The sequence below is a fragment of the Lynx rufus genome, unplaced genomic scaffold (assembly GCF_022079265.1).
Source record: "Lynx rufus isolate CCGP_SWC_20201006 ecotype Redwood Valley unplaced genomic scaffold, mLynRuf1.p SCAF_1, whole genome shotgun sequence".
NCBI classification, from domain to species: Eukaryota; Metazoa; Chordata; class Mammalia; order Carnivora; family Felidae; genus Lynx; species Lynx rufus.
In genome coordinates, this window is record NW_025814823.1 from 119,022,671 (window position 1) to 119,047,028 (window position 24,358).

The 24,358-nt window shown below is 40.3% G+C and overlaps 1 protein-coding gene across 7 annotated transcripts in view; it reads right to left on the reverse strand.

Moving 5' to 3' along the window:
- The window catches only part of NR3C1 (nuclear receptor subfamily 3 group C member 1), a 117,757-nt gene that overhangs the window by 18,600 nt on the left and 74,799 nt on the right, over window positions 1-24,358 (reverse strand). For 6 of the 7 annotated variants that reach the window (XM_047086390.1, XM_047086373.1, XM_047086380.1 and 3 more), the window contains exons 3-5: window positions 9,617-9,783; window positions 5,333-5,449; window positions 682-960 (exon numbers count right to left, since the gene is read on the reverse strand). In XM_047086390.1, the coding sequence (XP_046942346.1) occupies window positions 682-960; window positions 5,333-5,449; window positions 9,617-9,783 (563 nt within the window). The remainder of the gene's footprint in view (window positions 1-681; window positions 961-5,332; window positions 5,450-9,616; window positions 9,784-24,358) is intronic. The other variant, XM_047086414.1, reaches the window with a different exon arrangement.

Sequence of the window (24,358 nt, forward strand, 5' to 3'; positions counted from 1 at the left end):
TTTCCCTCTTGACAGAGTAGAGATGACGGAGGTCAGGTGACTTCATTCTTGTCCTGTCTCTTTTCTGTGTGAACATAAGCTTATTGATTCTCCTCTAGCTGTAAAGTCTGGGCTGACACTAATGTTGACCTCTTATGTCCCATCTACATCAAGTTCCCATAGGGGGACTTTTATCTCATATGATCCTAAAAATGAGACTAATGAAGATTTACATTCAACATATATCATGTTACATAGTTAAGAGTTAAAAATCATTCTACTTTACCTTGAGAAAGGGTCACGATACCGGATTTTTACAGATTTTACAAATAACCTGATTTTTTAAAGTGACACACTGAAGGAAAAGCAACTGAGTTCTTACAAGTACGCATTTCCCCCCCCCACTAGACCTGGGTGTAAAAGGAATTTCTGAGTAAGTCCTGTGCCCCTAGTTCTGATATTACACCATCCTGCTTGAAACTGCTCTGAGCAACAGTGTGAAGAAGCTGGGAGGAGCATACAAGTTTTATTATAAACTCTCCACTCCCAGCTTTTCCAGCCTCTCCCCTTGTTAGGCCCCAGAACTGAGGAAGAGAAAGCAGGACGCACAGTGGGAGCTGGCTGACAAACAGCCAGAGCGCTGCGTCTGTTTAAGACCATGCAAAGCTTTATACCTTAGCTGTGTCCTCCCCTGCATCTTACCTGGTATCGCCTTGGCCCATTTCACTGCTGCAATCACTTGCCTCCCGCCTAACATGTTGAGTGTGGTCATGATCCGCCAAGTCGAATCTGGCATTGAGCTATCATACCCTGCGTATAACACCTCGGGTTCGATGACCTCCAGCAGGGACACCAGGGTAGGGGTGAGCTGTGGTAATGTTGCAGGAACTACCGTTTTATTAGCAGGGTTTTCAGAAGTTTCTTGGGACACTCCTGGGGTGGCCTGCTGAATTCCTTTTATCTTTTTCTTTGTTTTTCGAGCTGTGGGTGTTTAAAAAATACATACACAGAGTCAGTTTTACTGGGAAGGTCTGGGTGACAGAGTTTATTCAATAAGTATTTTAATTTCTGAAACTATTCAGCAATTATAAAGTGAAACAGAAGGGGAAAAAGCAGAGTCAAGAGGAACCCATTTGTATATGAAGCCACGTCATACCGGATACAAAATTAAGTGTCTTTTGGGGTGCCTGGGTGGCTCAGTCGGTTGAGCATCTGACTTCGGCTCAGGTCATGATCTTGCAGTTTGTGAGTTTGAGCCCCACGTCTGGCTCTGTGCTGACAGCTCGGAGCCTGAAACGGATTCTGTGTCTCCCTCTCTCTCTGCCCCTCCCCCACTCACACTCTGTGTCTCCCTCTCTCTCTCAAAAATAAATAAACATTAAAAAAAATTAAATATTGGGGCGCCTGGGTGGTTCAGTTGGTTGAGCGTCCGACTTTGGTTCAGGTCATGATCTCCCAGCTTGTGAGTTTGAGCCTGCACCGGGCTCTGTGCTGACAGCTCAGAGCCTGGAGCTTGCTTTGGATTCTGTGTCTCCCTCTCTCTGCACCTAACCCACTGGCATTCTGTCTCTGTCTCTCTCAAAAATAAATAAACATCATAATTAAGTGTCTTTCAATGTTATGTGAAAACAATCTAAACAAATCACCTACATAGATTCTTATATGAATTTCTCACTCTCACTCCTAAGTGGAAATTCTCATCAGTTTGATAAGGCAATACTTTTACCAGCAGTTGAAAGAAAAATCCTAAGTTCCTAACAGCAGACTAGAAACTGTGGCTAAGGGTTCATCTACATGATGGTATATATAATGAAGACAGGCATACTAAAACCTAGCATAAATTCCCCTTCTTCTCAAGATAGTATTAAGATGACACTGCAGATCATATGCTAGAAGCACTATTAATTTCAATAGCAGAAAAGTCCGGTTTTTACATTTATATGATGGATACTGCTTAGGTCTAAAAACAGCTGGGAGATGAAGAAAAGAACTTTATATTTCTTTACATAAATTAGCAGGGGGGGATTTCCCTTTTGTAAGAGATTTATATTGATGACCTGATAAACCTAAAGCATCTACTTTGATATCATATACAAAGTATATACAAAGTAAAGATATCTTTCCATCTTTGACTTAGTCTGGAATAGTGCAATCAAATTACAACATGGATTCCATAGATTATTTAGTAAACATATACGTACTCTTAAACTTACGTGTTGTATGAAATTACGTGTTTTAGTAACAAATAAGAATTTCTTTTTTGGTGCACCTGCTGCTGAAGGGAACACAGTATTGTTCAACAGGAAGGTCTCAGAGATCCAAGGAAGGGCAATGAATATAATTCATATGAAAGAAGAAATGTACCTGCCTCACTTATCAGGGATACAAAACATTTTTGCTCAGAGAAAAGTAAATACTAATCACCTTTTGAAATAATTAGTAGATTCTTTGCCCTTAAAATGATAGAATGGTCTCATTATTGTGCATTGTGTTGAATATGCTAGTGAGAAATTAGAAATTTTTGTGTCACATCTCAAAACAGAGAAGGGATTGGGACAGGTCCATTCTTATTTTACCACGCTCTGTTGAAACACACTATGGTGTAGTAGTAAACAGCATAAATCTGAAACAATCATGGCTGAGTTTAAACCCTGGCTCTGCCATGCAGTAGCTGGGATCTCACAGTTACTCCCTGGGCCTTAGTTTTCCTCTTCTACAAGATGAGGGTAATATTGGTACCTTGCTCTGAGGGTGGTTGAGAATTAAATCAGTTAAGACACGTACAATGCTTAGAACAGGTGGTGGCACACACCAAGTGCTACCGAAGGACTATCATTACCTCAACTGGTGGCAGAATATGGCTTTAGAGTATTCTCAATGTAGACAGTAAAAGTACACAGAGGAGCAGTACAGTTTAAAAAAGCAAGTGCTACAATACATAAGGAAACACGTGAAACAACCAAAGGTTTAGGAAACCCACATTTCAAAATCCTGGCAAGTACTCCATTGAGAAGATAATGACAGAGAACATCCTTTCCCAAATCACACTGAAACAATAAGCTGAAGACCTCAATTAACCATGGCTCAGAACCTACACTCCGGAGAACAGGAGAAAGGACAGTGACAAACTGGTGGATTTTTAAAAATCTTCTGTGCTCAGTTGATAATTTCTTACTGTTTAGCTATTGCCCTAAATGAGAGAACTAAGGCTTTTGAATAAAGCTCAAAATACTGACTAGAGCAAGAATGCGTGCTAATATGTTTTCATAGGACTTTAGCAAGAAGTTGTTAATTGAATTAGTTAAGCAACCACTATTGTCAAGCACTTCGCTAAGATTTCTACTCTATATAATAAAGTTTGACTCCTTGTTATATATAGATTATCAGTCAATTTCTGATCTCTACAGAAGTGTTCAGAAGTCTGTGACAGTTGAAAACTTAGCTTAAGTTTTAAGTTTGGGAACATGTGGGTGGCTCAGCTGGTGAAGCATCCAAACTCTTGATTTTCGCTCACATCATGAATTGAGCCCCACGCTAAGTGTAGAGCCTGCTTACGATTTTCTCACATGCGCTCTCTCTCTCTCTCAAAAAAAAAAAAAGGTATGAAATCTGATAATGTCACAAACCTCCTTGCCTGTTAAGTTCCACCTGACTCTTCATACCAAAAATAAAACTAGGGGCGCCTGGGTGGCTCAGTTGAGCATCTGACTCTTGGTTTTGGCTCAGGTCATGATCTCAGGATTAGTGGGATCGAGCCCCATGTGGGGCTCTGCATAGGCTCTGTGGAGCCTGCTTGGGATTCCCTGTCCCTCTCTGTCTACCCCTTTCCCTGGTCACACTAGCTTTCAAAATGGATAAACTTAAAAAAAAAAAAAGACAACTATAATTTGGAATGATTACGATATACTTTAAAATGAAGTTAAGAAAACATTAAGGATTACCCTTAAAAAACTTATCTGTACTCAAATGCCAGGAACTTTAAGCACTGAAGAAGGCTGCTTTATAGCAAATCTTGAGAATTACTTGGTATAGGAACAACAGTACCAAAATACACCACTTCTGGTATTAAGTTACATTTACGAATTTCATCTTTTTTGCTACTGAAGTGCTATGAAAAAGTGAAGATGATGCTGTGTATGTGAGTTGAGGAATTTAGACTCTTCATAGCCATACCCATGAATCTACTTCATATTTAAAAACAGGTGCACACATGGCTTGTGCAGATCATGCCAATGGTCAGTCCCTCTTTTACCAAAAGAGCCACACACTTGCTGTTCTCCCTCCAACATCGCAGTGTGTTATTTGGATTACTTCTACAGTCATTCAATTGGTCCCTCTCTCTCTGAGATCAGTCTTTCTAAAATGTGAATCTGATTGTGTCCCACTTTGGTTTTTACATAACTGCTTCTAACTCAGCTTTTCTAGATTGAGTCTTGCTTCTTCCAAGGAACCGTTCTCAGCTTTCCAGGACAGAAGGAGGTGACCCTCCTCTTGCTCCTGCTCCAGTTCCTTCTGTAGCGTGCCACACCATTTTGTGATGGACTCTGCAATCTAAGTCGACAGTGACTCCTTAAAACAGGCACCACTTTATTTGACTGATGTGCACCGCCTGCCTCCTTGGCAGGTTCGAGCAGGAAAGTGCTACTGTCACAGCAAATACGAAGCACATGTGTGATTCTGGCACCACCACTACCTTCATGGAGTTTGCCCTGTCAACTAAAGGAGAATTCCAAACATTTTTCAAAGGGAAGTTTTCAAATGCTGAGACCAATGTTAATCATACAACTTTATATAAACAGGGCTATGAAACTCAAACTTACAACTAGCTTCGGGTTTCTTCTTTACTTGAAAAACAAAACAAACAAAACCCATCCAACACCTCCTTGAGGAGTTTCCCTCAGCCCAGGCAGATTTATCATCTACCTGCATCTGTCTAGCTATAGAGCCAAGTAAAAGGTAAATGATACAAAACGCACATGTAAGTACATCTGACAGAGAAACATTTTCAACTCTCGGGAACAGTTTTGAGGCCGAAGAAAGGGAGGAGAGAAAGCTGTAAGTAATGTTGCTTCACGTGTTTAAGTTTCATTTTTTTACCTAATTTACTTGCTCAGTGGACAGTCTGGCTATAATGAATTCCCTGTGTGTAGTACGAGCTGGTGAAAAAACTCAAGTGGAATATGAAATATTCACAAAAATCCTACTTAATAAAGCAGTAATATAAAATGATGTTAGCCAAGCACATATATATTGCAACGACTAAATTATTACTTTTGCTCACTTATATCTTAAAAAGGAAAATGACGCATTTTTATATGATGCAGAGACATTTCCTTTCAGGCGTTTACATTACCTTCCAGGTTCATTCCAGCCTGAAGACATTTTCGATAGCGGCATGCTGGACAGTTTTTTCTTCGAATCTTATCAATGATACAATCATTTCTTCCAGCACAAAGATAATTGTGCTGTCCTAGACAGAAAACAAAGGCACTGTTAAAATTTCCCAGGTTATAAGGGATCTTTTTATGGTGAGACTCATTGCCCTTTTGTTTTGGGCTGACCACGGGCAGGGACCACAGGCAGTGATGAAGAAAGATGTACTTGCTTCCACTCCCATTACAGAGTTGTGAGGTCACCTTAAAAATGTCTCTTTCTTATTCCGCTCAACAAATAAACATAGTTCATGAAAAATACTGCAGTATCCATAGAGAAACATGCACAGATTGTTAAGTGCAGCATCTCCTATGTTTTCACAAACTGAACACCGCCATGTAATCGGCTCTCTGGTCAAGAAGAACAGTACCCCACCAGTAGTCTTCTAGGCCCTTTCCAGTCACTACCCTCCTCCAAGGCAACCCTGTTCTGCATTACAGGAGAAACTGTTTAAAGTACAGTTTGACAGAGAGGATGTCTGAAGTCACTATTTCATTATGACTTCTGACTTAATGCTAAGGAAGGTTAAACAAAGAGGAAACTGCTTTCAAAATACTCAAAGAACCCCACACGGAAAATGACTTTCCCTCAACATTATGCCACCATATGCAAATGGAGCGTGCTCCCCCTTCAAGTCTAAGTGACAGGGAACAAACTTCATCTTGAATGTTAAGACTGCCAACAACTAGTTAGGGAAATCACACACCTGGCAAACTAACTACCGTATATAGATCTCACAGATATTTGTTCATTACGTCACATGCACTGTAGAATGTAAGTGTTTAAATCCACCACCGACTCCAAATATTAGACTGTCACTGTCCATACAATCTTCTGGCACCTAGTATTTAATAATGCGTGGTAAGAGGTACAAAGTGCAGTTTTCACCTGGCAAAAAAAACTAAAATGGAAAGACTGATACCCTTACCTACCCCAAAAAGCGCATTCTTGTAGTTTTCTCTTAATCTGGCTATTGAGTGTCAAAGAAAATATCGCAGGATCTGCTGGCCCGGCAGAAACTGAAAAGAACCTCCTGCACAACACCACTGTGGCTATGCACAGGACCACAACAGGGCATTTCTCTTCTCAAACAGAAATCGCATTCAGAGAAAAGAGAAAAATCATCAGCTCACTAGGTTGAATGTATCTTGTTCTGATTTCTGGGAAAAGATCCCTTCTGCACAGGACTGCCTACTACTTGGATGGAAACAAACCATATTCCCTTCTTCATAAGAGGATAAATCTCAGTGCTATGAGGCGTGCATTTTGAGTAGATGGTTAACTATATCAGGTTCAGTTCTTTGTGAGGAGTAGGCCACCGGGCTGACCGATGGCCTACAGTTGAGCTTTGTTCCAGAGCTGCTCTGCTCCCCAATGCCCAATGTCTTATACCAGCTGTCACCGCCCCTGGAATCCCAGCTCTACCACTTGAACTCTCAGCCTCAGTTTCCTTGATCAAATAGGATCAGAACAGCATTTAAGAGCTCACAGAGCCCTTAATTCAATGGTATGATGTACATAAAACATAATGCTTGGTCTATGGGACATTAAAGGTAATGGATGCCTATCATCATTATGACCCACCAACAAAGATTACATGTACTTTTGCGTACAGGGGATATAAGTAAAAGGGACTTGGTGGAAGGGGGGACATCACTGAACTAGTATACATGAAAAGACATGAAGCTACCCAAAGTTTTCTTCTGTATGTAGAGAAGTGACTCCCAGAATACAGACTTAAAAAAACTCAAGGTATCTATCCTTGATCTGGGTTGTATGGATAAAACTTCTTAAAAATTGTTGAAATGTTCAGGTATTTTATCCTATGCCAATTTGGGGGGGGGGGGTAACCTAGTATTTCCAGCAGGTGCCAAAAATGGACTGCTAAGTATGATACAGACTTTAGAAACTACATCTCTGTAATGAAAACATCTCCATCCTGTGTAGAGAGGAAAAGTAGAACTGCTCCGAGTTAGGTTGTCAAAGGATTACAGAATTTTAGAGCTGGAAGGGACGTTGGAGAAAATGAAAGTCCAAATATAGGATTTACTTAACATAGTTCACAGTTAAACCTTCCCCTACTAATTATGTAATTGTTAACTGAAATACTTAAACGCTAAGTAAACATTTTGAAATGGGACAGCTCATATTCTATGAAATTTTTACCTAAAAACAAGCATAAGAATTTAATTCTAAAGCAGGGGGAAGCCCTGAGGGCATATGGCCTGCAGTGGTATTTTATTGGGGAGTTAGGTTTAGCTTTTTTCCTTTTTTTTTTTTACTTTTCTTTTTTACCTTTTAAAGGGTATTGAAAGCTTTCAAAGTAAGCTTGCACTCTCTAACCTTCCTTGCCCCAAATGTCTTCTATTTGCCAGAAGGACACATACTTGGTCCGTATAGGCATTTACATTTATAGTCCTGTTTTAAAGAATTTTTCATTCTCCTCCATTTTAATTAAAATATTTTTTTTTCTTCTAAGGTTCCACAGTCTCTTTCTGAATTTCACTTGCAGAAATTAATTTGCCAGTATTATTATATATTGGATTACCTCTATCACTGCATTTATATCATGGAGATAACTCAGGACTTAAAGTGCTGAGACAGGGGCACCTGGGTGGCTCAGTCATTTAAGCATCTGACTTCGGCTCAGGTCATGATCTTGCAGTTCATGGGTTTGAGCCCCACGTCTGGCTCTGTGCTGACAGCTCGGAACCTGGAGTCTGCTTCAGCTTCTGTGTCTCCCCCTCTCTCTACCCCTCCCCTGCTCCCATTCTGTCTCTCTCTCTCTCCTCCTCCTCTCAGAAATAAACAAAAACATTTAAAATAAAGTGCTGAAGTAAAGTGCAGACAAGAAAAAGCTTCATTCTCTTGGGTCCGTGGTGAATAAGGTCTACTTTGTTAGAGGCAGTAGAGTGTGCAGGGGTGGGCTTTCCTTAGCGCTACTCAACAGTTGGGGGCTCCTACCTGGTCAAAGCCTGCCTCCCTGTGCTCCATGTGGGGTAACAGGAGGAGTTTTAGTTTGCTCATGGATTAAAAAGTAATCCAAACAAAAGAAAATGACTCATCTAACTCTTAAGGATATGCAAACAGAACTTGAGGCAAATAATAATAATCTTTCTCATACTGTGGATGGATAATTACACTTCTTTAAAAATTAACATACTCAGAGCTTTAGGTAATCCATTCATGCGACACCACCTTCAAACAGCTTTATAAATAACTAAAGTACATGATTTTTTTCCCAAGAGGATTTTAGAGTAATTTCCAACACTAATTTGCTATGGAATGAATTTCTCTTTAAGGAGTTGATGTGACTGCCCTTGTCAGCAGACTGAATCTATAACCAGGGTACAGTTTTTATTAGTATTCATATAGTGAAATCAGCTTCTCTACATTACCTTCTTTCTCGATCTCCTCAGGCTGTTTATCACTTGCTTCTTACTACCACCTCTTTCCTGGAAACTTTGAACTCCTCTCTCACTTCAAGCAGACCGTGACCACCCAGAGGGTGGGGACCACATCTTATGTGGACTTGATACCACTTAGCACAGTGCCTGGCTCAACAGGAAGAGAAACCCACCCAGATTTTCCCCTCACAGTTCTTACTGACCTTCATTTTTTGTCAGACTGGAATAGTTGGTGGTTTTAAAACCAACTACTTCATGAGAGTTAAAGCCCATGATTCTCATACAGTGAACATTAGGTTTGGGCAGTAACGTAACACCATTTCCCATGACAGCACTTTCTTACCGTTACCTTCTGTTATCTGACCAAACTCCCTCTCCTTAATTTATACTTTTCTATTTTATTCTAGTTCTGCTTGTGTTGTTGTTTTATTCAAGTTAGTTAACATACAGTGTAGTCCTGGATTCAGGAGTAGAACCCAGTGATTCATCACTTACGTGTAACACCCGGTACTCATCTCAACAAGTGTCCTCCTTAATGCCCATCACACATTTAGCCCATCCCCCCACCCACCTTCCCTCCGGCAACCCTCAGTTGGTTCTCTGTATTTAAGAGTCTCTTATGTTTTTTGTGTGGGTTTTTAAAATCTCTCCATTTAGAAGGCCTCCGAGCCAACCCCCTGCACCTGACTTTACTGACTTCCAGCCTTAATGGGGTTCGCATATACCAGAAACTTCACAATCCACCTTGAGAGACAAGAACCAAGTAGAGGAAAAATAAAACTCTTCAAAACACACACTACCTTCCACTGCTCTTTTGAAGAATACTTTACAGCTTCCACAAGTCAAGACCCCGTAGTGACACCCCGAAGCTTCATCAGAGCACACAAGGCAGAGTTTGGGAGGTGGTCCCGTTGCCGCTGCAGAGCTGGATGGAGGAGAGCTTACATCTGGTCTCATTCCAGGGCTGAAGGAGGAGAGAAAGCAGTGTCAGGATCCACTGTCATGACCTTCAAAGAAACATCGAACTACAGCTCTCTTACCTCCTCACTCCCTAGGGAGCATGTTCACACTGAACTCTGGCTTCAAGTACTAGCAAGCATTACAACAGTCTATTCAAATATTTTCAAATCATGTTTTAATCTTCTTTTAGACAAAATTAAGAGTGAGGTAACTTTAAAAAAATTTTTTTTTAAATATTTATTTTTGCGGGGGGGGGGGAGAGATAGAAGCAGAGTGCGAGTGGGGGAGGGGCAGAGAGAGAGGGAGACACAGAATCCAAAGCAGGCTCCAGGCTCCGAGCCGTCAGCACAGAGCCCGATGCGGGACTTGAACCCACGAACTGTGACATCATGACCTGAGCAGAAGTCAGACGCTTAACTGACTGAGCCACCCAGGCACCCCAAGAGTGAGGTAATTTCCTTTTAAGCATTCCCTAAAAAGAATGATGAATACATGCTTCACTTTGAAACTGTCATCTGTAGTTGCGTAGCATTTGTTTACATTCATGATCACCTTTATAAAGGGGTCGCTTCAATATCATTCACCATTTGTAAGTGAACCACTGACGAGTTTGGCTAAACGGATAGTAGTGCAACTACCACCAGGATCCAGAGATAGTAGAGACATCTGTCACCTCAAGAAGATGCGTCCTACCCCTTTAATTGTTTGGGACATCGAGTTAATTTTTGTCATTTTAAGACCTTGTACAGGCCTCTCTCTAAACTCAGTGTCTAAATTCAGTCAATCCACATCCTCCGCTAGAGTCAAAACTTCATAGAGTATTCGAGTTTGGGCCTACATCTCTCAATCCCAGTGCTGTCAGGTTTCTCATTATGGCCTACAAAGACTGATGCGAAACATCACTGTCTGTCACCTTCCTGTGTGGCTCACATCAAGAACGGAAAGGGCAGTGGGCTTTCAACAGGAAGGAGCATTCTGTCCTCTGCACCGAGGCCGGGTGTGGCCTCAAGAAAAGGACAGGAATCTGCTTCTCCTACCCCATCTCGTGGTTCATTTTGCAGACTTCTCACCACAGTGAGTGCTGTTGTTGTGTCTCTAAAGATACTCTAGGCCCTAATTTGTTTTGAAACCTTTCAGCAAGCCCAAAAGCTCCCCTAAATCCTGTCCTCGGATGAAGCTACTGCACATTGCCAGTCTTCCATTCGAGAGGCTTTGTCAGGTGGACGGTGTTGCCATCACCCCAGTTCTGGGAACAGGCCTCAGGGTTTTACATGTTTTCTGAACATGGCCACAAAGTTCTGGATGCTTCCGTATCACAAGGTGTTGGTTCCCTGCTAGGTGGGGGACAGCGGACGATGGGAGAGGACAGACTGAAATGACCGTGCTGTAGGTCTGGCGTGAGCCACCCGTGATGAATGGAAGCTTGTGACTAACGCGGAGGAGCTGCTCTAGGCAGTATTTTTACAGAAAGGTAGGAAGGACTTGGTGTGAGTGAACAGAGCGATGTGTCAGGGAAGCAAAAACTTCCTTGGCTTGTGGCCTGAAGATGCGCCTATTCCTGCTCAGCCCATCTCTGTCATCTGACATCTATTTTTAGGGACCAACCAGTTGTTTATGGAAAATGAGTATAATATTTAAAGATCTGAAAGGTTACTTCTGAAATGCTTCCTCAACCAATTATATATATATATTTATATACAATACACACAAAAACATAGGCATATGTAAGTGTTTAAAAATTTTTTAAAGTGGTACTTTGTAGTAAAGGCATACCTCACTGATACTACAGGTTTGGTTCCAGACCACAGACAGCAATAAAGTGAATATCGCAATAAAGCAAGTCAAATGACTTTTTTGGTTTCCCAGTGCACATAAAAGTTATATTTACACTGCTTTGCAGTCTGTTAAAGTCTGTAAGAGCTTTATATTTAAAAAAGAATGTGTATACCTTAGTCTAAAAATACTTCATCTGTGTTTTCAGCGAGTCGGAAATCACAGTAACAATAATGAAAAAATATGAAATACCAAGAGAATTACCAAAATGTGACACAGACACACACATAATGAGCAGATGCTGTTAGAAAAATGGTGCTGACAGGCTTGCTTGAATTAGGGTTGGCACAAACCTTCAGTTGGTAAAAAATGCAAAGTGCAATAAAGGAAAGCACCATAAAACTAGGTGTGCCTGGACTTTGTAGCTGTGAAAACACTTTCGTGAGTAAAATCTCGTCTAGCTGCTCACCAGCCCCGTGACAAGATGGTATCACCTCCAGATGAGGCCAACGCAGTAAGAGGAGGGTGATCGGGGGGGTCTATTTGCAGTCAAACTGACGTGCTTCAGATCCCTGCTCTCCCCATGGAAAGTCTGTGTGACCCTGGGTTGCTGTCTACCACTTTGAGCCTCAGTTTCCTCATGAGTGGGAAGGACATCATCTGTGTGTGTGCTGTGAAAACAGGAGAACACACAAAATGTAGCATGTAGTTCCTGCATAGAACAAACACCCAATACATTTTCCTCCTTTCCTATTTCAGAAAAAGTAGAGATTTTATGAGACAGCATTATGTAAGTAGAAAGTTAGTATTCAGTCTGAAACCCAGGATGGTAATCACAAATTCTAGCTTATAAATGAGAGCATTGGCAAAATGCATTCAGGCCACTCAACCATGAGCTACAGATGGCAACAGGGAAAGCTAGGAACCAATGGATGGATACAAGTGTAGCTGAGCATCTGTAATTTAAGTCAGCCTTTTGAAATCCCTTCAGTCATTCCAGGCTCCATCAGATAAGAACGGAGTACATGGAAAACTGCCAAGTATACCACAGACATCGGTGGGAAAAAATCCATTTCTGTCACACAAACACGAGGACTAGGATAGCCTAGGACGAACACCATTGGGGAACACGGATGAGTACAGCACAGTTTACAACCGCAAATGTGACCCTGTGCTACTGCTGAAGGGCTACAGGCCAACCAAACTGCTAGAACTACAAGGAAAATCATATGGAATCACCATCTTTTAATATGGATACATGGCAAACACATGACAGAAAGAAAGAGAAAGCACACAGGAATGAGAGTGTATATGACATCTCCTTGAATGGAAAAGCTGAAAAGTCTGGGTTCTTTGATCAGTGTGTGCGGATGGCTGTGCCAAACTTGGAAGACAGTAAGAGGTTCCATTATGAACTGACCATATCCACGGTGAGTGGAGACTCATAGGAACAAAATGCCTTGCTCCAAGTGAACACTCAAATGCTGTTCCCCACTTACAGTGGACAGCGTGCTAAACACCAGCTTATTCCTGAGGCGACGGAGTTTCCGTGAGAGTTGAGAAAGAAAAAACAGACAAAAAACAACGCGTTCAAAGCTGGGTTTTTCTGTCGAGTTCTACAAGAAAAGCAAGTGCTGAGAGGGGGCTCCCGGACGGATAGTCATGGATGGACTGTGAGAATTCATCCCACCCCTTGAGGAGCTTATAAAATGTACAGGTAAATGACATCCTTTCATTTAGCACGTGCTCACGAATCCGGATTGTCAGGTGTTGTGACGACACAGAAGTCATTTCATGTATGTAAGTCTTATTATGCGTGGAATACATCACTGAAATAACGAACCTTGAAACTCTTGCCAATATTTTTTACCTGCCTCCTGTGACATGGGACCACCTGGAGGATCTCAGGTGAAGGCAAGTGCCATAAATACCCTTCCCTCTGAGCCAGCTGAGGGTTAATGATCCTCCAAGAGCTTGAGTTCAGGTAAATGTAGATATTCTTTGTGATTCTACCCCAAAATAAAACATTCTGGTTTTTTAAAGGTCAGTATTGCAGTGCAGAATCTGAAACCCTATCAGGGAACTTTTTGAAACACTGTTACATTAAAATCCATCTGTCTGTCTTGCGCTTCGAATGGTCCTTTTACCCGTGCATGATTTTGTACTATCCTGCATTAGTCATTTGGAAAATATTGGCTCACTGAGTTGGGCAGATTTTCTAAATGTTGACCAGTCCATTATACAATATAACAGTCACATCTATGAAGCTCATAGTGGCAGACATAAGTCTTTCAAAGTTCTAAACTGTCTTCCTTGAAGTGATAAGCTCACTTCAATCATTTTTGAGATAACATCTGGCAAACACCAAAGGCTAAAGACCATAGTTTATCCATGGTATGTCATGAAAAAGGTGGCTTGTTCAATGTGCAACATAAACAGTCTTACACCTACTCCTCTTTGACAGAAACCTAAATGCTATGTGCAGCGTAAGTACGTAATAAGCTTCAAGCATCTTCCCATTTTGTCACACAGATAGTAAAAGGACATTGTCAAAGGTGGAGATTTAAAAGAATATTTTGCTTCCTCAAGGATATCCTTTTTTTAAAAAAAAAAAAAAACTTTTTTTAAAGTTGAGAGAGAGAGAGAGAGAGAGAGAGAGAGAATATATCCCCAAGCAGGATCCTTGCTGTCAGCACAGAGCCTGACACAGGGCTCAAATCCACGAACCATGAGACCTTGACCTGAACAGAAACCAAGAGTCAGATGCTCAACTGACTAAGCCACACAGGAATCCCTCAAAGATATTCTTAAGTGGAATTGGCTTTCCTTAACTTGGGAGTGCAAGGCAGTGAGTACACTTACTACTGTACCCTATGAGGCCAGCAGTTTTACTCATCATTACTTTTGTACCATCTCTGCAAATGCCAACACAGTGAGAAAGGCAAATGAAGACTGTATATTTTTATTAATGTACTTCTGAAAGGGTCCTGGGGACACCCAAGTGTCCATGGACTACATTCTGAGAATTGCTGTTACAGAGAATAGTAAGGACTCTAAGTCAGGCAGGCTAGAATTCATAACCTAACTGCAGTGTAGTAGCTTGGTGACCTTTTAATCTCTCTAAATCTCAATTGCCCTATTTCTAAATGGGGACTGTAATGTACCTGGCAAGATGATACAGTATTGCTTAGTAGAGGCTTTCTCCCAAAGACAAAGAAGCAGAGATGATAAACATTACAAATCCAAATGGTGCTGTTGGTTTAGCCTCCAAGTTAAGTGAATTAAATCAATGAAATGCAAGGAACCCATTTGGGAGAAAACAAAACAAAACAAAACAAAACAAAACAAAACAAAGCAAAAAGGGTATCACCTCAGAAAACAAGTATAATTAACATGGGGAAAAATCCTGAAAATAAAACTGGATTAATTTTTATCAAGTACACATGGAACAGGTGTTTTCTCATTGGCCAAATATTGTAAACCAGTGGTTCTTTGCTCCTGGGGAAGAGGGGTGTGTGTAGGTGGGTGGGGGGAATACTTGGTAATGGGTGGAGACATCTGTGATTGTCAAACTGAGGAAATGCTGCTGACAGCTAATGACAAAAGACTGGAGTGCTGGTCCACCCACATGCCATGGGTACACAGGACAATCCCCCACAACAAAGAGTTACCCAGAGTTGACTGTCAATAATGGTGAGGTTAAGAACCCTTGCTATACACATAAAGCTTTAGGCAACACAGAAAAGAAAACAATCCAACAAGGTCCAGAAACAGATTTTAAAACCTTTGAACTATCTTTAAAGGGAGCAAGTGTCCTACTGAAACAGGCTTAAATATTCTTTGATTCAAGATGAGTCCAAAAAGAGATTCAAAACAGAGCTGACACCAGGGACTACAGAGGTCTAGTGATTACTTTGAGTCAGTAATGTATTTGTCCCTCTAGGGCTAGCCTGAAAATGTGGTTTTTACACATTAAAATCACCTGCATTTTTCTTATCTTTTTTCATTAGGCAAAATGTAAATACTCAGCTGCACACACCAGGTGATTATGTTTTCTGACTGTCCATTTATCCCTGCATTAGCTAAAGGATTACTGATTTGTCTGATAATAAGCTATGGAATAGTTTTTAAATCAAACAGAAAAATACTCTGAGGCAAGGCTTTCGTGATATTTCTGTTAAACGGTTCTACCAGAACACATGTTCTTGAAGAAGTCGAAGAAACACCGATTATTCTCTTTGCTTTGCATTTGTTCAGAGAGGTTTCTAACTTGTTTTAGCTTTAGGTGCATATTAAGACAGTTCCCCCAAACCGTGCATCATTTATCCTCACTCATCTTAGGGAGAAGGTTAGACAACACAAACTCTAATAAGACAGGAACATTTTCAGTAAAGGGTAAATGAAGGAGGAAATGCCTTTTTCACATCTCTGAGACACCAAGGGCCTGCCACCTAATGTCTCTGGGCTTAGTTTCTGTCTGTAAAACGAAGGTCTTCCATCACTAGACTCCAAGAACTTGTCCACATTTCCCAAGGTGGCACAGGGGGTATAGGCAGGGAAGAATACATCTGGGCCTCTAAAAGGCTTCTTTGGTCCTGTGTATTTATTTCTATGAAGAGAGAACATGGTCACCTTATCTGAACTTGTTTTCTAAAGTCTGATCTAACATGTTTCACAGAAGAAATGTATTTCTTTCTCTTTGGAAGGATCAGTCCTCAGTCTGGTCACTGTATTAGCTAACTTGAGACCTTAGGCTGCAAGTCCTCTGCTCTGTTTGCTCAGACCTGCATTAGGGGACATGAATTTTAACAAGTACTGATGCTGTGGAGTGAGGATGTGTGTTCCTCACTTCTTGAAAGCACACAAGGATAATTATGGTTTGATACACACGGAGTTAGGAATGCCACATCTTTCAGGAATACAAGAACATGTCTGAGACAATGGTACGCTCATACCTTCTTCTAATGTATGTCCCACTATATATCTAGGGGTGAAACTGATGGCTGTGGAGCTGTGGTTCTGAGCTCAAATCTCACCTGTAATGTTTTTCCGTCTTTTCAAGACTTGATTTTTCACAGACGTTGATCCAGTAGGTATCCTCCGTGGCAAGTCCATAGGTGAACGCCATTGTTATTACAATTATTTGTGACCCCACGTAAGCTTGAGTTTAAGCTGGTACCAGCATCTTTGGGAACTGTCTCGGGTTTCAGTAATGTACGTCTAGCTTGCAAGATTAAGTAGACTTTATCAGCTACGGTCTACCTGGGGTTTGTAGTTTAATTTAGAATTGTGGCAAACTGATGATTTGTATTTGTCTTCATTTTACATTAGTTTTAAGTATTTTTGATTATGGAATTTTTGATTATGGAATCTGGGGTTGCAATGATATATAACGAAAGGGAGCAAATTCCCTGTGCGTGCTTCCAATCAGGATCTGCAAATCCAGATTTTTGTCCAAGTAAGGGTTGCCAAATAGAGGGAAATAGGGAAAAACAGCTGCCTTAAAATTGTGCAACAGTGTACTGTTGGACTAAATTTTCAAATGATCCACAAATTCATACTTATCTCATTCTGTACAATGAACACAATTCCTAAATCCTTACAAAGATGTTTTGTAAAATCACACAAATTCAGAGCAGCTGGGTCCTTATTCAACTTTATATTAGTATAAAGGAAGCAACAAAACACTCAGAACCAACCTCAATTTGATCTATGGCCACACACTTCCTCCCTGACCTCAGCCAAAAGTCAAGGATTGATTCTTCAATTCTCAGGTTCTTTTATTACTGTGAAAACTTCTTGGTTTCTCTGTCATGCCCGTCTACCCGATGAGAGGTTTTTTGGTTTTTTGTTTTTTGGCTGTATGCATTTCCCTTGGGTTTTGGTGATGATGCTCTCACTTCACACCCTGGTTTCTAAACATCCACTGAAATAGCTTAGAGGAATAATTCTAAGTATTGAATTAATAGCAAAAAGAATGGGAAACTTATCTCCTGAAGAGGATGGAAGACAGAAGAAGTCTTATCAGGCAGGCAGACGGAAACTTTAAGACGAGAGGTTCTTAGGAGGGGACACAAAACACTCCCATCATAGTAATGACTACAGGGTACACTAGTTAAGTGATATTTTAATTCTACATGCCAAACTCCATGGCTAGGAACTTTAATAAATACATGACCTCTAATAATCCTTCCTCCTAGTCCATTTTACGGATGACAGTTAAACCATTTGTCTGCCCATAGTCACATGAGCAAAACCTGGATGTGAATTCAGCATTGCCTTATTCCAAAACCTGTGTTCCTTACCTTCCTAACTGTGCTGCCTGTCAGGGACCTGCAGGGTAATATCCATTCAAGCTTGACACAATTTTTTAAAACTTGTGTGAGTCATCAAGTAGATCGTCTTGAGGTAGGGTTAAACTTTAAAAATAATTTCTGATTTTCTTTCTTCTATCATTACTATCACAGTAGAATAGAAATTGCCTATAATTAAGACATTCGAGGGGCAGGAGGAGTAGGGGATCCTGGTCTCATGTCCTCCCTTGGACACACCAAAGTGTGCACCTACAAGTGGAACAAGTATCTCAGAGTGAACTAAAGACAAGCAGAAAAGATCATACCCAACTAAGGATGGGAGCCAAAGTGAGATATATAGGAGGTGCAGACACAGTTTAGTCAGGACCTGCATGCTTAGTGGGGAGGCCCACAAGTGGGAGGGAAATCACAACCACAGAGGCCTCACTGATGAAGGAGGGGTCTGAGCCCCACACCAGTCTCCACTGTTCAGGCGAATGGCACCAATAATAACAAGCTTTGAAAAGCAATGGGGTTTATAGCCAAGGGAACCAGAGGACAGTAGGAAATAGAGACTCCACTCTTTTTTTTTTTTTATAAAGTGTTTATCTCTTTATTTATTTATTTTGAAAGAGAGAGCATGTGTATAGGGGAGGGGACAGAGAGAAAAGGAGAGAGAGAATCCCAAGCAAGGTCTGCAGCATGTAGCCCAATGCAGGGCTCCAACACACAAACCGTTGAGATCATGACCTGAGCTAAAATCAAGAGTTGGACCCTTAACTGACTGAGCCACCCAGGCGCTCCTAGGGACTCCACTCTTAAAGAGCATGTGTGCATTCTCACTTGTGTGGAAGCCCAGTGCAGAGGCAGCAGTTTGAAAAGCACCTGGGTTACATGTGAAGGAAGTACTTTCACTAATGGCTGGGGTGTGTGCCAGAGACACAGGGATCACTTGGAGCATTCCCCAGGGACAGTGGCCCTGGTGGGCACCATTTTGTTCTTGTCAATTCTACCCACCTGGACCAGCATTGGTGGGCACCATTTCTAATACTTTCTATCTATCGTGCTAGCACCATAACTAGCACCTGTGTTATACCCCAGTGTTTCTGGGGAAACATAGCCCCAGTGTTTCTCTGTGAACTCACTCCATCCAACCAACTTGGAGCCCTTCCCAGGAGGCTTACCACCCCACGTCTCCAGCAGGTACTACAGCTCCTCCCAAGCATCCTGCCCTGGGGTGCCAGCCCAGCAAAGTAAAATACTTACAACAGGTGTAGCCAGCTGTGCAGGAGGCCTGCCCTGCCTACCAGCCTGGCCGTACTGCTGCCATCGGGCATTGCAGTCAGCTCCTGCAGCCAGCCCCACACACATCAGCAAGTCCATATGGATTGGGACCGACCACAACAGGAGGTATACACAGCCCACCCAGGCATCAGTCCTTGGGCACCTGGGTCAGGTGACCAGAGCATGTTAGACTCCTGGGCCCCACAGGACACCTTCTGCATAAAGCCACTCCTTCAAGACTAATAGATGTAACTGATCTAGTACCACATAGAGAGCTAGGCAAAATGAGGACACAGAGGAGTATGGTGCAAATGAAAGAACAAGATAGAAACTCAGAAAAAAAAACTTAAATGAAACAGAGATAAGCAACCTACCAAATAAGGAATTCCAAGTAATGCTTATGAAGATATTAACTAAAGAGATGAATGGATAAACACATAACTTCAACAAAGAAACAGAAAACATAAAAAAGAACCATTCAGAGCCGAAGAATAACTGAAATGAAAAATATACTAGAAGGAATCAGCAGCGTATAGGATAATGCACAAGAAGGGATCACTGATCCTAGAAAGATTAGTGGAAATCACCCAACAGAAACAGCACAGAAAGAAATTTAAAAAGCAGGAAAGTTTAAGACTATCCTCTAGGATGACATCAAACATACTAACATTTGCATTGTAGGGGCCTAGGAGAAGAGAGAAAGAGACAAAACCTATCTGAGGAAATAATGGCTGAAAACCTCCCTAACCTGGTGAAAGAAACCTATATCTAAGTCCGGAAACTAACAATCCCAAATGAGGTGGACCCAAGAGACCCATATCATGACACTTTACAGAGAATCTTCAAAGTGGTGAGAGAAAACTTGTTATATACAAGGGAACCCATGTAAGACTACCTGCAGATTTTTCAGCATAAACTTTACAGGCCAGAAGGGAGTGGTATTAAAATATTCAAAATACTAAAAGGAAAAAAATATACAACTGAGAATATTGTACCTGGCAAGATTATCATTCCAAATTGAAGATGAAATAAGGAGTTTTCCAGAAAAGCAAAAGCTAAAGACATTCATCAACACCAAACTGGCCTTCCAATAAATGTTAAAGGGACTTCCTTAAGTGGAAAAGAAAAGGCGGTAACTAGGAATAAGGAAATTATGGGAAAAAAAAAAACCCTCTCACTGGTAAAGGTAAACATATAGTAAGGGTAGTGGATCAACCACTTCCATAGCTAGTATGAAGGTTAAAAGACAAGAAGAGTAAAATCATCTAGACCTACAGTACTTAGTCTGACAGTGAAAACATAAAAGGGAGATAAAAAAGGTAGTGTTTTAGAACATGCTTGAACTTAAGTGACCATCAACCTAAAAGAGACTGCTGTATACAGAAGATATTATATATGAACTTCCTGATAACCACAGACCAAATACCTACCATAGGTACACAAAAAATAAAGAGACAGGAAATCAAACACAACACTAGGGTAAGTCACCAAATCACAGGGAAAAGAACAAGAGAAGAAGAAAAGAGCAGGGAACTATCAAAACAACTGGAAACAATGAACGAAGTGGCAATACTTCGATACTTTGATACTTACTTATCAATAACTATCTTTTTTAATGTTTATTTCTGAGAGAGAGAGAGAGAGAGAGAGAGAGAGCGAGCAAGCGTGCCTGAGTGCCCCATGTGGGGCTCCAACTCACAAACTGTGAGATATGACCTGAACTCAAGTCGGATGCTCAACTGACTGAGCCACCCAGGTACCCCTATCAATAACTATGTTAAATAGACTTAATGCTCCAATCAAAAGACACAAAGTAGCTGAATGGATTAAAACAAAAAACAAAAAACAAAAAGCAAAAAGACCCATCTGTGTGAGTCCATGGAAATGGAAAGAAAGTCAGGGAGCAATACTTATGTCAGACAAAATAGACTTTAAAACAAAGAGTGTAAAAAAAGGACATTACAAAATGATAAAGGGATCTATCCAACAAACAGGTATAACACTTGTAAGTATCTGTGCACCCAACCGAAGGTCAGTCACCTAAAGAAACAAAGCAATTATTAACAGACATAAAGGGAGAAGTTGACAATAATCCATTAATAGTAAGGGAGTTTAACACCTTACTTACATCAATAAATAGATCACCCAGACAGAAAATCAATAAGGAAACACTGGCCTTAAATGACACATTAGACCAGATGGACTTAACAGACAGATACAGAACACTCCATCCAACACCAGAAGAATATGTATTCTTTTCAATTTCACATGGAATATTCTCTAGGATAGATCACCTGTTAGGCTACAAAACAAGACGCAATAAATTTTAAAAGACTGAATCATAACAAGCGTCTTTTCACAATGGTAGGAAACTAGAAATCAATTATAAGAAGAAAAGTGCAAAAAACCCCACAAACCCATGGAGGCTGAACAACATGGTACTCAACAACCAATGAATCAAAGAAGAAATCAAAGAAGAAATAAAAAAACATCTTGAGACAAATGAAAATGGAAATACAGCAGTCCAAAATCTATGGTCACAACAAAAGCAGATCTAAAATGTATATAGCAATACAGGACTACTTCAAGAAGAAAAATTTCAAATAAACAATCTCACTTTACGCATGAAGGAAATAAAATCAAAAGAACAAATGAAGCCCTAAGTTAGTAGAAGAAAGAAAATATATTAAAGATCAGAGTGGATATAAATGAAATAGGGACAAAAAAGCAATAGAAAGAACAATGTGGGGTGCCTGGGTGGCTCAGGTGGTTAAGTCTCCAACTGTTCATCTTAGCTCAGGTCTTGATCTCAAGTCATGAGTTCAAGCCCCGCATTGGGCTCTACACTGGACATGCAGCCTATTTGATGACTTTTAGCCAGCATTATCAACATCAAAAAAAAAAAAAAAGAGTGGAGGGCCCAAATAAAATCAGAAATTAAAGACGGTATGTTACAACCAATACCATAAAAATACAAAGGATCATATAATAAGAGTTCTACAAACAATCATATGCTAACAAACAGGATAGCCTAGAAATGTTAAGTCCTTAGAAACAATCTTCTAAGACTCAATTAAGAAGAAATAGAAAACTTGAACAGATCAACCACTGGTAACAAAATTGTTGGGAGGTTTTGATTATTGGTTCAAACAGAAGTCCAGAACAAGACAGCTACACAGGTGAATTCTACCAAATATTTACAGAAGAGGTAATACCTATTCTCAAACTCCTACAGAACACTGAAGAGGAAGAAATGCTTCCAAACTCATTCTATGAGGCAAGCATTATGCTGATCCCAAAACCAGACAGAGATACTACAAAAAAGGAAAACTGGAGGCCAGTATTCCAGATGAACATTGATTCAAAATCACCAACAAAATACTAGCAAACCAAACTCAATAATACATTAAAAGGATCGTATACCATGACCAAGTGGGAATTACTCCAGGGATGCAAGGATGGTTTCAGTGTCTGCAAATCAATGTGATACACTACATTAACAACAACAAAAGGGTAAAAATCATATGATCATCTCAGTTGATGCAGAATAACTGTTTGATAAAATTCAACATCCACTTATAATAAAAATTCTCAAAAAAGTAAGTATAGAATAAAGATGCCTCAACATAAAAGGCCATACATGATAAACCCACACCTAGCATCATACTCAACAGTGAAAAGCTTAAAGCTTTCCTCTAAGATCAGGAACAAGATAAGGATACCCAGTGTTACTACTTTTATTCAACACAGTAATGGAAATCCTAGAGACAGCAATTAGACAAGAAAAGAGAATTAAAGGCAAGCAAATTGGAAAAGAAGTAAAACTGTAAAACTATCTGCAGACAACATGAAACTACATATAGAAAACCCTAAAGGCTCCACCGAAAAGCTAATCAGAGCTTATAATAAGTGAATTCAATAAAGTTGCAGGATACAGAATTAATATACATAAATCTGTTGCATTTCTATATACTTCTTAGAGAAAACAAGAAAATAATCCCATTGACAACTGTATCAAAATGAATAAATTACCTAGGAATAAATGTAATCAAGGAGGGGAAAGGCCTATATGTTGAAAACTGTAAGACACTGATCATGGAAATTGAATATGTCATGACATAAATTGGAAGATATATGGCGCTTATAGCCTGGAAGAATTAATATTTAGTTAAAATGCCCATACTACCCAAAACAATGCAATGCAATCCCTATCAAAATATCAATAGCATTTTTCATAGAACTAGTACCACCTAATCCTAAAATTTGTATGGAACCACAAAAGACCCCAAGTAACTAAAGCAACTTTGAGAAAGACCAAAGCTGGAGGTATCTTGCTGCCTGATTTCAAAGTATACTACAAAGCTGTTGTAATCAAAACAGTATGGTTCTGGCACAAAAACAGACACACAGATTAATGGAATACAATAGAGAGCTCAGAAATAAACCCCATGCTTATACTGTCAATTAATTTATGACAAGGGAGGCAAGGGACAAAAGATAATCTGTTCAGTAAATGGTATTAGGAAAACTGAACGACAGGCGAAACCATGAAAGCAGACCACTTTCTTACATTATACCCAAAAATAAACTCAAAATGGATTAAAGACTTAAACGTAAAAACAGAAACCATGAAATTCATAGAAGAAAACATAAGCAGTAAGCTCTTGGGCATCAGTCTGAGCAACATTTCTTTGGATTTGTCTCCTCAGACACATGGAACTGAAGCAAATAGAAACAAATGGTACTATGTGAAACAAATCCTTAGGCACAGTGAAGGCAACACAAAGACAAAAGTAAACAAAACAAAGACAGCCTACTGTATGGGAGAAGGTATTTGTAAATGATACACCTGATAATGGGTTAATATCCAAAATATATAAAGAACTGACACAACTCCGTATGAAAAACCAAACAATCCAATTTAAAATGGATTCAGAGGACCTGAATAGGCATTCTTCCAAAGAAAACATACACATAGCCAACAGACACATAAAAAGATGCTCAACATCACTCATAGTTAGGGAAACAAGTCAAAACCACAATCAGATATTGCCTTACACCTATCAGTTTGGCTATTATTAAAAAAGACAAGAAATAAGTGTTGGCAAGGATGTAGAGAAAGGACAACCCTGGGACTCAGCTGTCGGGAATGCAAGATGGTGCAGCTACTGTGGAAAACAGTATGGAGGTTCCTCAGAAATTTAAAACAGAGTGACCATATGATCCAGC